Source organism: Pseudoliparis swirei, chromosome 17 (genome assembly GCF_029220125.1).
Source record: "Pseudoliparis swirei isolate HS2019 ecotype Mariana Trench chromosome 17, NWPU_hadal_v1, whole genome shotgun sequence".
Taxonomy (NCBI): domain Eukaryota; kingdom Metazoa; phylum Chordata; class Actinopteri; order Perciformes; family Liparidae; genus Pseudoliparis; species Pseudoliparis swirei.
The window spans coordinates 4,311,973-4,328,197 of NC_079404.1; the positions used below are offsets into that span (position 1 = coordinate 4,311,973).

At 46.1% G+C, this 16,225-nt stretch overlaps 1 protein-coding gene across 3 annotated transcripts in view; it reads right to left on the reverse strand.

The window, feature by feature from the left end:
- hspa12a (heat shock protein 12A) overlaps positions 1–16,225 on the reverse strand; it is a 41,030-nt gene that overhangs the window by 13,796 nt on the left and 11,009 nt on the right. For 2 of the 3 annotated variants that reach the window (XM_056435761.1, XM_056435759.1), the window contains exons 2-6: positions 10,442–10,518; positions 8,418–8,545; positions 2,866–3,052; positions 2,094–2,198; positions 1,589–1,705 (exon numbers count right to left, since the gene is read on the reverse strand). In XM_056435761.1, the coding sequence (XP_056291736.1) occupies positions 1,589–1,705; positions 2,094–2,198; positions 2,866–3,052; positions 8,418–8,545; positions 10,442–10,518 (614 nt within the window). The remainder of the gene's footprint in view (positions 1–1,588; positions 1,706–2,093; positions 2,199–2,865; positions 3,053–8,417; positions 8,546–10,441; positions 10,519–16,225) is intronic. The other variant, XM_056435760.1, reaches the window with a different exon arrangement.

A 16,225-nucleotide genomic window follows, 5' to 3' on the forward strand; every position in this document is an offset into this window, starting at 1 on the left:
GCCTTCAAGTCTCTCATCTAAATGTGAAAGTCTGGAACCCATTTGACGTCGTCTGCTCGGCCTTCCTTCCACTCATTTGTGGCGGACTTTAATAAATGATGCACTCGCATGTCTGAACCACACAGGGGGAAATGAGGGACACACTCTAAGTGCACACGTGCAGAGGTAGCTTGACATGTGATAGCTTGTACATCTTCATGAACAGGTGGTATTCATATTCATTCATGTGCAATAGTGACATACAAAAGTGCTCTAATGTATTTTAATCTCATATCATCATATGAACGAGAATAGTGAACGACTACTGCTGTGATGCCCGATTGGATGAAAACCACCCATGATTGACCCTGTTTAGCTCCGTTAGATCCGTTAGCTCATTTAGCCCCGTTAGCTCTGTTAGCTCCGTTAGCTCTATTAGCTCTGTTTGCTCTTTTAGCTCTGTTTTCTCTTTAACTCTGTTAGCTCCGTTAGCTCTGTTTGCTCTTTTAGCTCTTTTAGCTGTGTTTGCTCTTTAACTCTGTTAGCTCTTATAGTTCCATTAGCTCTTTTTAGCTCTGTTAGCTCCATTAGCTCTGCTAGCTTCATTAGCTCTTTTAGCCTTGTTAGCTCTGTTAGCTCCATTAGCTCTGTTAGCTTCGTTAGCACATTTATCTACAGACGCACTACATTGTCGTCAGTACTCGGTTTAGTTTGTCGTTTTCTCAGTTATACAAACATACAAATATGCAATTATCAAGAGAGGAACCATTCATAAGACATAGTGGGGGAAAAAAAGAGTCAAAAACCGCTGTTGATGACCTGCACCGGCCGGTTAAGAGGAGTGAGAAGTCGCCAGTCAGTGACAGTGCAATATATACAATATGTGAACAAAACATGCAGTCATAAATGAGCACAACGGTTCACTATTATGGTTCATTCATTTTAAATCATATCGTGAGGGAAATACACAAGTCCACACACACACACACACACACACACACATCAAAGCTGTCGTTTCCTCTGTCCTCCCACTGCTCGCCTCTTCCTTCACTGCAGACAGCCACACCCATGTGGTCACATACACCGATGGGCTGAAAAGCCACACACACACACACACACACACACACAGACACACACACACACACACACACACACACACACACACACACACACACACACACACACACACACACACAGCAGCAGAGGGTATCCGCACCGATCAATATACCGCCACTAATAATCCTCAATTAGCCTAAACAGCATATCTATTGCAGATAGATTATTTAATCTCTCTGCATGCGACTCCCCTGAACACATCCCACTGATGTTCCCGTTTAACCCCTCTGTTGAAGATTCAACACGGCAACACGGTTCTGTCCTGGGTCCGGTCTTAAAGAGTGGGAGTCATCATCTGTAATATCACACACCGACCTCTCTCACATTGTTTGAAACGTGCGAGACGTGCTGCCTTGTGGGTTCTGAGGGCGACTACAGTATTTGGGGAGGGTTTAATATTGTTTTAATCTCATTCAAGGAGTCATTTGCAAACCAGTCGAGTTCAATCTGAGATGGAAACACGCAGACGTGGACGGAGCTCTCCCGGCCCTACCTTATACGCAGCTTCCCTCATGAACTGCTTGGCGGGCATCTTCCAGATGGCGGGAACAGTGATCACCCATCTCACGTCATTGTTGTCAAACTCACTGCCTGTCTGATCGCTCAGCTCCTGCAGGACGAAAAAAGAAACGAAAAACACAACCAACAGGGTGAGTAAACTCCATGGCGGGGTTAGTGCCACGCTGAGGCTCAGACAAGGTGTACAACGCTTTAAAATTCATAAACAACGGGCACTTGGTCGGGTTACGCTCTTCCTTTGCGGCTCGTTGCCGTATAATGCACCGCATGTTCCCCGAGATATTCATTACGCCACAAAGTACCACCTGCACTCGTCACATTAGGTATTTTTGGATACCGGCATAATTGAAAATGAGTAATTGGACCAAACTGAACATTGGCTTCAGGGTTCATGCTGGGACTGAGCCCAAATTCAACGGGATGTAACGTAAACAACACTTTGTATATGTGCTACAACAGAAAATACACACGTGTGTTACCTTTAGTGCCTGCTCCTTGAAGAAGGCCAGCGCATACGCAAAAATATCCAGAGCTTTCACTCGCCTCCCATTGGCTGCGTGCAGGTCTGTGTCGATGGACAGATTCTGAACGACAAGGTTAGAGGTGAATGAAGGACATGAAATCGATTCAGCTCCATGTGTGGATGAAACATTATATATTTATTATAACAGTATGTCTGTTTTTTCCGAGTGGCCGTGCCTCGGCTGTATCTCAACAGCCAGACGGCCATAAAATATTCATGGTCACGAGAGGATGATTCCTAATGGTTCTGGTGAGCCGGCCAGCTTTTCTCATATTCTATTCATGTCTTATCATTAATATGAGACATCGTTAACAGTCGGCTCCTTTGAACATGCCAGTGCCCGAGGTTGTAAAAGGCAGCATGTCGCTGCTTTAGGTCATTAGCAGCATTTACAGCATCATCAATTCATATTAAAAGGCTGATTGTGGATTCAACGCATGAGGCCCCTCCTCCTTAAAAAACACGTCCAGAACCTCACCGACACCTCAGACGTTCGTGAACGTGGGGAAGTCTTGCGAGGGCAACATTAACACATCTGCGAGGTTAATGTTAAGAATCTATACGTCAAATATCTATATTCATTTGGGTTGTGATGAGTGTACAACAGTTTTACCACAAATATGCACAAATCGCAATACTCATTTGTAAATGGTGTAGAATCGTGTGCTGCATCTCAGGCTCACCAAGCTACTTTGTGTGTGTGTGTGTGTGTGTGTGTGTTTCCTCACTGCGGTAGTGTGGAGCTTCATTTTGAATTTTTCCAGATACAGCCATTGTTTGGACTCGCTGGGGTCCAGGTCGTGGTAGAAGTCGCGCGCCGCGTAGCCAAAACTGTGGAACTTCCTGTCTGGAGTCAGCAGGATCGTGGTGGGAGTCTTCTGATTGGACACCCCAGGGTCCCCGCCCTCCCAACGCCTGGAAGGAAGTCCAGTTATCGACACAAGCATCTCTGCATTTCGGCCTTTTGTATCCAGCACATATAGTCCAGTCGGGCCCACGTTCAACCACTCCGCTTTCCAGGCTTTCGATTAATTCCCGTTCCATTCGAAGCCGTGTGCAGACGAGTCAGAGCCTTTCAGTTCACTGCAGGCTTCACGCAACATTCCCAATTAACCGGTGAGTAATCAGTCGTTCTCTTGTAGGCTAATTGAGCTGCCGCAGTATTTCTGGACAAATTGGGTTCAGCTATTATTAGTGTTCTCTCTGGTCCTGAGAGGTGTGTGTGTGTGTGTGTGTGTGTGTGTGTGTGATGAGATTATGGGAGGCCTTCTCACTAAGAGCACCTGTTGGGATGAGAAACTCCTTTGGGAAATCTGGGGAAATCTGGGGAAATCTGGATGGAACAGCTTTCAGCTGGAAATAAATATGGGGTCGGTGGGATATCTCGTACTTTTAGAGACGCGACGATCGACCGGTGGCGGTTTCAAAGCTGACTTTCTTTTTTTCTAAAAATAAGTTTTATGGATTTTCATAGTTTTTATCCCACCAGGGAAGAGGGTTCACACATGTCTGAGGGCAGTTACAGATTTATATTTAAAACCTCATTCCTGACCCAATGCAGGGTTACAGGCTGTGGAACATATACATTCAGGTACATTCAGAGGGCGGAGATGTAAACAAAGTTAAATAATTGCATTAATCGACCAGGAAAAGTAAATAGAGTGAGAAGCTGCATGTATGCTGACTTTCTTTTAGTGTTTGCTCAGGACAATCTGCCTGATGGATCGTGGAAGTCTGGATCGTGGAGGTCTGGATCGTGGTCCATGCCTACTACCAACTATTCATACACTCTGTCATATTCGTTGAATGTGTTTATGTAACTCTGTAATGCTCTTTTCTGGTCACATGACATCTATTGCCTCCGTCCAATCGGGGAGAGGGATCCTCCTCTGTTGCTCTCCTGAAGGTTTCTTCCCATTTCTCTCTGATCCGATGTGAGGTCAAAGGTCAGGGATGTCGTATGTGTACAGATTGTAGAGGCAAACTTGTAATTTGTGATATCGGGCTATACAAAATAAACTGAATTGAAATGTCTCCTGCTAGCTCACCAGAGCACCCCTCCCCCCCCTTCTCCTCTTAAACAGCTTTTCTCGAAACTGAAACCCCGCTCGTCACCACACCAGCCGGGCGGCCTCTGTCCAGGCTTTGTTTGTTTGGGTAAGGTTCCAGGAGAGGAGAAACCCAAACTAAACAGCCGGGGAGGGGGAGGGTCTGAATCGAGGTTTGGCTTGGACAACGAGCTGGACATTTATCTCTTTAAGAACATCAAACAATTGTTTTTATAATCTGTGAAGAAGTTTGTAAGTAGAGACCAGTCCTGGGGGTTTTAGGGTGTTCACCGTTGCGTCTCTCACTGTGGTAATATGTGTGTGTGTGTGTGTCTGTGTGTGTGAAGTTCACAAATAGTAAACTAATAAGCTGTGAAAACCAAGGCTTTCATTTTGCTTGGACGTTGACCAAAATTATTTTGAATGTTTTGTCCTCCCTGATCCGCTGTCACTGAGAACAAGATCACTCTTAAAGATTGTTGACCATAACCAGTTATATGACGATATATGTTGGTTTTAAGTTCTACGATATGATGGTATGTATTATTCTAATTACATACCGTATCTTATATACGTTACTTTGCCGGTAAAATGCACGCCTGCGTTACTGCGTGACATCAAACTGCTTTTTCTTGAAGTCCTGTGTTGCTGGCTTTGCTCAAAGCGGGAACTCCTCCGCCTTTGAGTGGCGTTCAAGTGTTCTAAACTTCTTTTTCTAGTGAGGAGGCTAAAGTGATATGGCGCCGTACGTGATGGCCGCTGTGTTGCGAGCTCCCGGATTTTGTAGCAGTTTTTTTATATTTATTCTTCTTATTGCTATTTTGCACAAAACGTTAGCAGCCGGTTTAACGTATCACAGATGCGCACTTCTGGAGATTGATCGCAGTTGCTCGCTAGCCACAGTTTTTTTTTCTTACCTCGGACGCCCCGCCAAGGAACTTGCGAACAAACTATCTCCGCATTTTAGGTCGCGATTCGCGCGCGTCGCCGGGAGGGAGGGGAAGCTGGCGTGCTGGTTAGGCTGTGCTGCCCGAGCCAACGGACCCACCCACCACCATTTTTTTATGCAAATACTGGCAAGTTGGCAGAGCTACATATGCTAGCTCATCTCCACCGAACCTCCACTGGGAAACTAAGGACGCTGCATGGAGACATGATACAGAGATGTGGATGTTTGAGGATGTTGCCGACTCAGGATTCGTCAGCGCAGGATTTTTCCGATCACCGACAGAAGAACAAAGACTCGTCTCTGAAAGATGGTGGTAGGATAATGTGCTCTTGTAATACAGATCTTGGTACGTCCTCAGTCATCGTTATACTCTTACACTGGAGTACCTTCGTCTGTTCACTGGCTACCGCTGGCTACTCATGTCACATTCCATTCGCAGCAGCGTTTAGTACAGTCAACACGGTACACTCGCTGAAGGAAACACGGACATAGCGAGCGCTGAAGGAACTCACAACGCATCAGCGGCTAGCAGTTGGAGGCTGAGTCGGCAAGCTATTGTGGCAGAGGACCTCCAGCAAACTTCACACATAAAAAAGCAACAGGGGGAGGCACATTTCACCACGAGGCACACCCTTCCGGATGGATACAGTCACTCCGCCCACCCTCCGGATGGATATGCCCGCGCCCACCACCTCTACCCACCAACACCGGCCACAGCTTCACCTACCCACAGGCAGAGAAGCAGCAACCAATCGCCAATCGAGCAGTGACCAAGGACAGGTGGAGGGAAGGGACTGGGATATGCGGAGGGTCGCGAGCGGACATACGTTCAGTGTGAGTACGCCTCAGTCAACAACGTCATCAAGAATCGGTGATTCATCAAGAACGATAAAGATGCGATCCTCAGTCGAATGGTTATCGAACATCAACGATGACGTTGTGGCGATAATGGGTTGGAACACCCTGGACAAACCGTGGATGCACAACGTCACAAACGAGCCTGGAATACAAAAGAGCCTCTGCCCCTCGGGAGAGCAGGGAGGGGGAAGAGCAGGACGAGGAGGGTAAGGAGGTGGGGAAGGTGAAGAGGAGAAGCGTGAGCTGGAGAACCAGAAGTGTGAGGAGAGAGGAACTCCCTGAGGGAAACTCCTACAGACAATCAGGCGAAGGTCTCGCGTGACGGCAGGTTCGAGACAACACGCACCTCCTCAACCAGCCGCTCACCGCCCGAGAGGACAGCGTGCGCCAGGCCCAGAGGAGCCGGCAGCGGCGGCCGGCGGCAGGTCCCGACGGTCGAGGAGCGGGGCGACCGGGGCGATCCTCCAATCGGCACAGAGCCGCAGACATCTTCAGGCATCAGAGTTCATCCGAGGCAGTTCAGAGGCTGTGTGCTCCACCCTTGGCGGGGTCTTCGCCCCAAGGACCATGTCCTCCCCGACCCAAGACCCCGTGCCTGACCTCTGAATGTCCACCATTGTGCCTGTCCCAAACACCCCAAGGTAACCTGCCTGAACGACTGCCTCATGGCAATTGTTTGGCTGTCAAAACAGAATGCCCCCATGGTTGGTCAAGGACTTCATTTGTTCCATGCGCCCTCACCACCTGGACCAGACTTCACCACGTGTCCCAGGGCTGGGGCCAGACTTCTGCGGTCTGTTGTGGCACATCACATGCTGGGCTCGACACCACAGCTCAGCTCACTAGGCAATGCAATTCTGGCTCTGGAGCCTAGCATGGGCAGCCTGTTGGCTACCTGGCCGGGTGAGGATACCTGGCCAGAGACCTAGGCCTCCTGTCTACCATGTTGGAGGGCGTGTCACCCTCACTCTCAAGCACCCCGGTTGCACGGATGGCTCTCCAATGAACGCCACGCCCACCCTCTGCACGGGGGCCACATGAGGGCTGATCACCCACGACACGGAGACATCCACAGGGCCGAGGACTGGGGCGTGCCACAGCTCCAGCCCAGTCAGCAAGGTTGCAAGCGACACAAGGGGTACAGGCTGACTACAGGCGGCGGAGAGCCGGGAGAGCACCAGAGAGGTCAGGCAGACGGAGGAGTGCAGAGGGAGAAGACGGTGCACAGCTCCGTCACACCCCCAAGGAGCGTGCCGGAGAGGCACACAGCGGTAGAGAGGTCAGGCGCCTCATGGCGCAGGATCTCTTAGAGGAGAGCCCCTACTCACCTCAGAAACCACAGGCTCCGCCTGCCCCGAGTACTCTTGCCACACCTATCACCTGGTCGATGGGAACCCTGGCGCCCTGGGCCCAACACTACCTGAGCAATCACGTCACTGCAGTACATCTGCATGTAAGGCACACCCGCTCCTCAGTGTTCCTGACCGCCGTATTAGCCCGAGCAAGCAGTCTTGAAGGCAATATACACGGCCACAAACTGTTGGTGCCAGGCCACCATCACTGCGTTGGAGGTGAAGCAAGTGCACATGAAGCGAACTGAAGACGCTGAAAACACAAATACCCCCCCCCACAACCGTCAGGGCCAGACCTCATTAACTTTACACACCAGGCACAGCCACACTTGAAGCAGCACAAACAAACTGAGGCAGGCTTCTTCAGTCAGGCCATCAGGCTGCTGAATAAGGACTGAGACCCTCATTATATATATATTATATATCAATATATGAATATATATTACATTATATATATTTTATTATTATGTATATATATATATATTATATATATATATTGTATATATATACATATATATATATATATATATATATATAGTGTTACAAATTATATATTTATATATATTTTTATTTATATATATATTCTGTAGTGTGTTTTATATTATTATTTTTATTTATTTATTTATTAGTGTATAACTTTTTTGTATAATTTGTATGAACTTTTTTCTTTTATTTTGAGGAGTAGGAAATCTTATATTCTGAGTCAGCTGAACGATTTGTGGCTCGTGAGGTCAGAGAGGTCAGCAGGTGCTACAGGTTAGCACCCAGTCATCTGCATCCATCACCAATAATGAAACTGCGCTGCTTCATTTTGATTTGATTGTAACTTTAAAGACACAAATGCTTCACACTGCGTGCCCCGTCTCGTGTGCACAGCTGCTCATGCTGCCCCTTTTTTAATGATGCTGTCCATCTATTGATTAGAGACATTAACTGAACACATACAAAGTAATTTCAGTTGCAAATGACATATTTTTGACAGCGTTCAAAGACGATAGACCACTAACACCTCCCGCTGATGTCGCTCCACCCACACTGTCGTCTGAGTGTCTGCATTGCGGCGCCGGCCTTACCTCATGGTGTGGATGCACTCGGGCTCCTTCGTGAAGGCGTAAGCGTAACCGCTGGACGTGGTGCCAAAATCAATGGCGACCACCACCACGAAGGACGGGCCCGACGGCACCTGGTCCGTGTCGTTCTGCTGCACAGAGAGCGTGGACAGACGCATGGGGTGAGGACATGTACACACACACACACACACACACACACAAACAAGCACGTAGGATGTAATAGAAGCATTTGCATTCACAACCGTCCACAGCGACACTTTGGAAGCAAACAATGGATCCAGATCGATAACTTCAATTGTTTTAAAATAGCAAACTCGCAGCACTGCTGAACGTGTACACACACAGAAACCCACGGCGACAGGGGAAACAACAACATAGCAGATTATACGTGTACTGGAGGGCGTGTATTCTTGCCTCATTCTCATGGTACGGGGGGGTCAAGGCGATGGGGGTCACGGTATGGAGGGGCAAAGTACAGGGATCAGAGTACAGGGGTCAATGGGTCAACTGCAGAATACACAGTATGCAGATTGATGTGCTGAGGTTCGCACAGCGAGCCGATTGGTGTGCGAGTCGCGATACGATGGGGGCCAATAAAACCTGCAGGTTCCTGGTCGGCTCCAACAGCAACTGAGAGTCATGGGAAGCCGAGGGGACGTTGGGATGTCTATTTAAAACTAGTGGAACCGGACTCAGGGTTCAAACACATTTCGACTCATGACTTTCAACCAAATTTCCATGACCACATATTTTTTTTAATTTCTGTGTGTACATGAAAAAGTGAGAAAATGTGGTATTTAAACTAACAAGGAGAATTTCAAAGCATAGAGTAAATAACCTTCAATGACACAATGAAATGAATGAGAGACAATCGTCTGATTCAAAGTTAAGGTGCGTTCACTTGCAGTGCGAAAACATTTCTGTATGTTTCTCCTTCTAGTGTCAATTAGCAGCATATTGGAATTTTGTATTCATATATTCCCTGTATTAATGTGGAAGTTTGATTTATGATGATTGATTAACGGTGGGGCCCTCTACTCTACTTTTATTCAGGAATTCTCTGATCGTTGATCCCTTATTACGTCTCGTTTCACGAGTCCCGATTTTAGGGGATTTGAAAAATACATATATGCTGACCCTCCGGCTCCTTTATTAAGGATTTTACCAACATTGTTCATTCTTTTAATCTTAATCTGCCCAAGGATAAGGGATACACCCTAAGAATAGCTCATGTGGGTCAGACCACAAAGTCATGATTCAGTTATTCAAAGCCATATTTCCTCTCCGACTTCCACAGTGCCTACTTATGTGTATGTATGTCACTCCATCTTTTTGTAAGTGATCTCTTATCTTATCTTATTACCTTTGCATTGAAAATGCGGAAGGTAATGTTTTGATCGCCGTGTATTTATTTATTTATTTGTAAGCGTGTTATTCGCATAACAAAAAAAGTTTTAAACCAAATCGCATGAAATTTGGTGGGATGTTTGGTTATTATCTGGGGACCATTTGATTCGATTTTGGGATCGATCGGGCCAAAGGTCAAGGTCATGGATAGGTCAAAATCTTATTTTTACTATAGCACTGTCAATTTTTATCCAATTGGCATGCAACTAATGCCAAAATGTTCATAATTCAATGCCCAAACTTGTGATATGCGAAGGTATGCGCTCTACCGAGTGCCCATTCTAGTTATTATACTGGTTTACCAAAGTTTACTTCGCTCCTCCGCAGGAGGACTGTCTCCGTCTGTGATTTAATTACTTTCTGTTCAAAACACATGAAACGGTTCAGTTATTGTCATTGTACAACACAGGGTTGCGCAATGTCATGTAGCTCATAGTCTCATTTTGTAACATAAAAATAAAAAATAAAGGAAAACTACATAATATGTGGAGGGTGGAGAGCAGAGGTCGCTCTGACGTCTGGTGGTACGACAGCTGGCGTTGTGTGTACCGGTGCGCTGTCGTGTAACTTAATTTATGGAATGCTAGGAAAGCGCCACATGTAGAAGAGAGTTGAGCCACCTGAGTGTGAGACGGAGACAGCGGGGTGATCCCGGGCTCGCCCGTGCTCTTTGCTGGAGAGGGATTGGCCATCGCGTCTATAGAGGAACACAGAAAAAGAAATTCATGTCACACACGGTTCCATCTCCCATCATTTATTCATTTACATGCTTACGCTACGTACACTTAGCTACATGTAAGACAATATATACACTACAGGTTAGAAGTTTGGGGTCACCCAGACAATTCTGTGTTTTACATTGACAAGGTTAGAAATAATGATTATTTGAAATATTAATGTTGTTCTTCAAACTTGTCGCTCAAAGGAAGGCCAGTTTTATAGCTTCTCTCACCAGCATAACTGTTTTCAGCTGCGCTCACATAAAAAGGGGTTTCAAGGGTTTTCTACCCCTCCGCTCGTCTTCTAAGGCGATAACACAATGTACCATTAGAACACTGGAGATGGGCCTCTACACACCTCTGTAGAGATTTTATTAAACACCAGAGAATAGTCATTTACCAAATTAACTATGTCGAGAGTGTATTTAGAATTAATGTTATCTTCGTTAAAAAAACCATTGCTTTTATTTGAAAAATAAGAACATTTCTAAGTTTTTCTTTCTTTTTCTAAGTGACCCCAAACTTGTGATCGGTAGTGTATTTCTGTAAATGATTGAAAAAGTCTGGGTAATATTTTATTGACGACTCGTCAATAATTCGCTCACAAATTCAAAGTTGTTTTTCAAAGGAGAGCCCCAGTGTAACACCGGCTCCTCCCATTGGGGTGAAGACAGGTTGTTTGTGACCCTAATGTTTCGAGGTTAGCGACTTCCTGTTGCTAAGGAAACTACGTCATACGCCAACCAGTCGAGTTACAGTTCACATCCACGCCTGGACAAAATGTCATCACTTTTAGACACTTAGTTTTAGCATATGATGGCCAAAATATTATATTTTTCAGGGCGGGGTGACCTTTGACATTCCCTCCAGGCTTTCTTGAGCCATCGGGCTCACGAGAATGTAACACCCAAAAGCATCGTGAGTTGAGAGTGTCTCTCGAGATCTTCTCTGAACCACAGAACTGCCAAAGGAGCGTATTGTTCCAAAAAACCAGGGCCCTCGTATACTTTGGGGCGGCTGTAGCTCAGTGGGGTAAGAGGGTCGTCCTGCAACCCCAAGGTTGTAGGTTCAATCCCTCCCTCCCATTAGCTCCATCGTCGGGTGTCCTGAGGCAGGCACACCACCCCCCTGCTTCGGGCGTATCACTGCAGCCCACTGCTCCTTCATAACTAAGGATGGGTTAAATGCAGAGAACTAATTTCCCCTTGGGGATTAATAAAAGTGGATATTTATTTATTTACTTGTATTTCCATTCCAGACTCACAAGCAGCTGGTTTAAATCAATGCACACCTGTCACTCACCTTTATTCAACATGGACTCTTTAAAAAGTGAAATGAATAAATAGTTGAATATAAAAGGGCTTTAGTAGCTTTTGTTGTTTAAGACGTGAGGAACTGCCCGCTGGTTATCATGTGTGTGTGTGTGTGTGTGTGTGTACCTTGCAGTGTTGGTACGGATTAAATAAGAACAATTTTCCTGTCAGATATTTATTCGCACCCTAACTCAAATCATCTCAAGACTTTAAGCACAATCCTAAAAAACCCAGTGACTTTCTAAGCAGCCTTTACGATGAAATAGTCATGGTACCCAGGAGGCCGTAGAGGCTCGGCCAGTGTGAAAGGATGGCTCCTTTCCTGGAGCCGAGCTGCAGACTGACAACATCCCACCCCATTCAAACTGCACACACAATGCCTGTTGCACCTGTCTTTAACACACAGTGACATTTCAATTGAATTGGAGATTGTCTGCCCATTTGCTCCCATCATTTTCATTAGTCCGCCTTAATAGCCTTTTTTTCCGCAGAAAGTGTTCTGTGAACGCACACAATAATAATACTCCCTCGACGTATGGTAAGTGTCTGGCAGAATAGTCTCGCGACGGGACGCCGTGGCATCCATCCTTCTTTTTCCCGCCTCGCTCACCCTTTTCTCTCGTCCACCCCTACGGAGTGGATGAGTGGTCTGAAGACCCGTAAGACACTTTGCCAGGCAATTACGGTGCAGAATTACCGACCACCTGTGGCTAGACTCCATCTAGCCACCGTGCCGCCGTCTCTCGGCGCCCCCCCCCCCCCCCCAGCAGCCCACTCTCACAGCCACCTTTACAACCTTGAGTTGTTATGCCCAACAATAGCCATAGAAATCCAATCATGATTAGAGGGGGAAAGCGATTGCTCTTGCAGTAATTAATATCTCAAATGGCGTCTCACTGGAGTTTGGTTGAGGCCTTCTCCTTTTTCTTCTTGTGCGAGCTCAGTTTGTTTACCTTGTGCAATAAGGAGGTTTCTAATCGGCTTTCTGTTGTGAATGGTAACTGCTCTTTCAATTCTACTTTAAATACAATAAAACTAGCGATGAAGACATACCGATAAATAGTGTGTAGTCACTCGTTGAAAGCAAAGTAGGGGCGTAGATAAGAAGTGGACGTCGTCGCCGTGACATCGCACATTGGTTTGCGGACTAAGCTGTCGAAGCTTTTAGCAGAGGTTAAGGGAATATTTACCGCCATTAACGCAATATTTTCAACAACTCCATCCGTCATTCTTGACAGAGCGGAGGAGGGGGAGCCTCTGTGAGCACCGCGGGTCGGACAGCAGAAGGAGCTCACGTTACAGTCACAGAGGCAACAAACAAACAAAAAGGAAAAGAGAGGAAGCAGAATGGGAACCGGAGCCTTCTGCCACCAGGCTCCTCATTGGCTTCGTGAGTCTGGTTCCGGCTTCATTCTCACGCCGTTTGTATGAAGACCCGGCGAGTAGGTTCTGTAATCCGAACAAAATGTTTCAATTACCATGTCAGTAACTCATGATGATGAGGTAAATATGACGCAGGTTAAGTCATCACTAGAGGATACGAGTCGGGCAGGCGACGCCCATCACCCAGAGGAAATTAACGTTAACAGGGTATCTGCCAGTGTATCGGGGAAGAGAGAGACAGAGAGAGAGAGAGACATAGTGTGTAAGAGACAGGCAGAGATAGAGAGAGACAGAAAGAGACAGAGAGAGAGAGACAGGCAGAGAGAGAGATATTTTTAACAATTTTAAAAACACTTTATTCACATTTCTTTAGCCTTTACACAGATTCTTTAAAATAAAGTGCTTTAAAAAATCAGGTTGTTTAAAATAGAAACAAAAACAATAAAACAATAAAAAATAAAACATGTTTTACCTCATAAAAAGTGGTGAGAGAGACAGAGAGAGAGACAGACATAGTGTGTAAGAGACAGAAAGAGAGAGACAGACAAAGAGAGAGAGAGCAAGAGAGTGAGAGAACGAGCGAGAGAGAGACACAGACCGAGTGTGTAAGAGACAGGCAGAGAGAGACAGAGAGAGAGCGAGAGACAGACAGATAGAGTGAGACAGACCGAGAGAGAAGGACAGAGAGAGAGAGAGAGAGAGAGAGGGAGAGAGAGCATGTGTTTAACAGTGAGTGAATTCTGCAGCAGCGCTACACAATGTAGCAGTTCAGTGTGTGTACAGTTGGCTTGAGGGTGGATAAAAGCTACAGCTCCTCCCTTTCTGCACTCCTGTATCTTACTGGACAAAGTGATGAGGGTTAGCAACAACACAGGCCCTGTTAGCACGACTTAGCAACAACACGGGCCCTGTTAGCACGACTTAGCAACAACACGGGCCCTGTTAGCACGACTTAGCAACAACACGGGCCCTGTTAGCACGACTTAGCAACAACACGGGCCCTGCAGGCTCACTTAAGGCGGGCTGCTCTTTAAGGTGGAACCAGCTATTCTCAGTTCGGTGCCAACCGGAAACCGGTCAGACATCTCCGGGGGATAAAGATAAGAAGTCTGCAGCCACGCTCGCTCCTCTGTGAGGCCCCGCGGTGATGTGAGCTAAATGCTAACGTAACCACGGCAACGTGCTCACAATGTCAGCACAAAACATAGCAAGGGGATGAAAGGAGACAAAAGGAGATGCTCCCATGCTTGAGTTATACGGACATAGGCATATTAAATGAAATAGTCAAATGAACGTAACAATATCAGAAACTGAACCCCCGGTTGCTCCTAAGGATGGCAGAGAATAATTTCCCCCGTGTGGGATCAAGAAGGTGTACATTATTATTATGTATTGCATTGTATTCGCTTTGGGTATTTAGGGACTGAGCGAGTCAGTCCGAGAGGACCCTATTGTTATTATTAGGGGAACATTGGGTGTATATTTTGGGTACTTGCCGCACTCCAAAACTCACAAGATTTGGCAAGCTTGTCAGGCTTGGTGAAAAAAGCCATCAGATGTAGACGACAAATTTCGGTTTAAAAAAATGGCTCTCTAGCGCCACCTCAGAATGTCCGATTGACTTGAAATTGTTAACACATGTCCATTCCTAACTGCTCTATAAATAAGCCTACCAGACCTCTAAGCTCCGCCTACTTAAGATTTTCCGATACGTTGAATTTTGTGGAAATTATTGTGAAAACACATAATTACAAACTACACAAATCTTGTTGTCGATCATAATTGGAGCTATATCATCTGAACTTAAAAAGCTTTTTGATATATCATTATGTTAAGGAGATATGGACCAATGAACTTCCTAGGGGTGTGTCTTGTGTTTCATTGATCATAACTTCACCACTATTTGGACTATTCACTCAAAGCTTACAGTGCATATGCACATTGCATTCTATAAAATGCACAACAAATCTTGTGTGTTTTAAACTTTAGGGAGCACCACAGTCATTCGGCCAATTTGGCATTTATTTGTCATTCTTTGCCGTTTTTAGCCTTCCTACCTTCACAAACTCCTCCCACAAAATGTATCCGATCGACTTCAATTTTCTTAAAATGTCAGACCGCCGGGACTGCGTTCTCGTCCGAGCGTGCCGGCATCCCGCCAGCGCCCCCTACTGGCGCAAATGAGCGAGGACCCGTTCATCGCTGCTCGCAGCTTTAATTATTAGTATTATTATGCCATAAAACCACAAGGTCCCGGCTTCGATTCTGGGCTGTGGTCTTCATTGAGTAGCTGCTCCATCTCCCTGTTTTAGCCCTATTTCAAACGGGCTAATTCTAAAAAGATCAAACATCTTGATGTGCTGAAGGACACCCATGTTCCCCACACAGTGGACAGGCGTGACTCAAATTCAACAGGATATTTTTGTATTCCTTTGAACGCCTGCTGAACTCGAGCTGACATCGCAGCGCCGACTGTGCGGCTGATAAAGGATGTGAAGACTCTTACTTCTCTCGGCTCAGTGGGAGCGGTGACTTCCTGTTGGCCTTCGCATTCCATCTATTCCCCGAACGACTGCCGCTCGAGGGCCTGAGCCGCGAGAGAATGTCCGTAAAATGATCAGGCACTTGACTAAAAGAATCAATTAGTCTAAGTAGGACTGAAAAAAACGGTTCCTTGAAGTTTAAAGGGCTCACGTCAATAAAGAAGGACAATCTTTCATTTTCTGATGACATTGTTGTGGACTAGGGTCACCTTCACCAAGGGTCTCCGATGAAAAGAGCAGCGAATCCAATACGTGCTTTTAGTCTGCACTCAAGGGAGAAGGGATGTCACCGGCAACCATGACCCCCCCAGACAGCAGTCTGGTACAAAGCCGTCTTTAAAGGGCTATTTAGGTAGTCAACAAACAAACATAAAGTACCTCACACTTAAACTTGGGAAACAATATTAATTCTAACAATTTTCTGGAGGTTTTATTTTCTGGGGTCA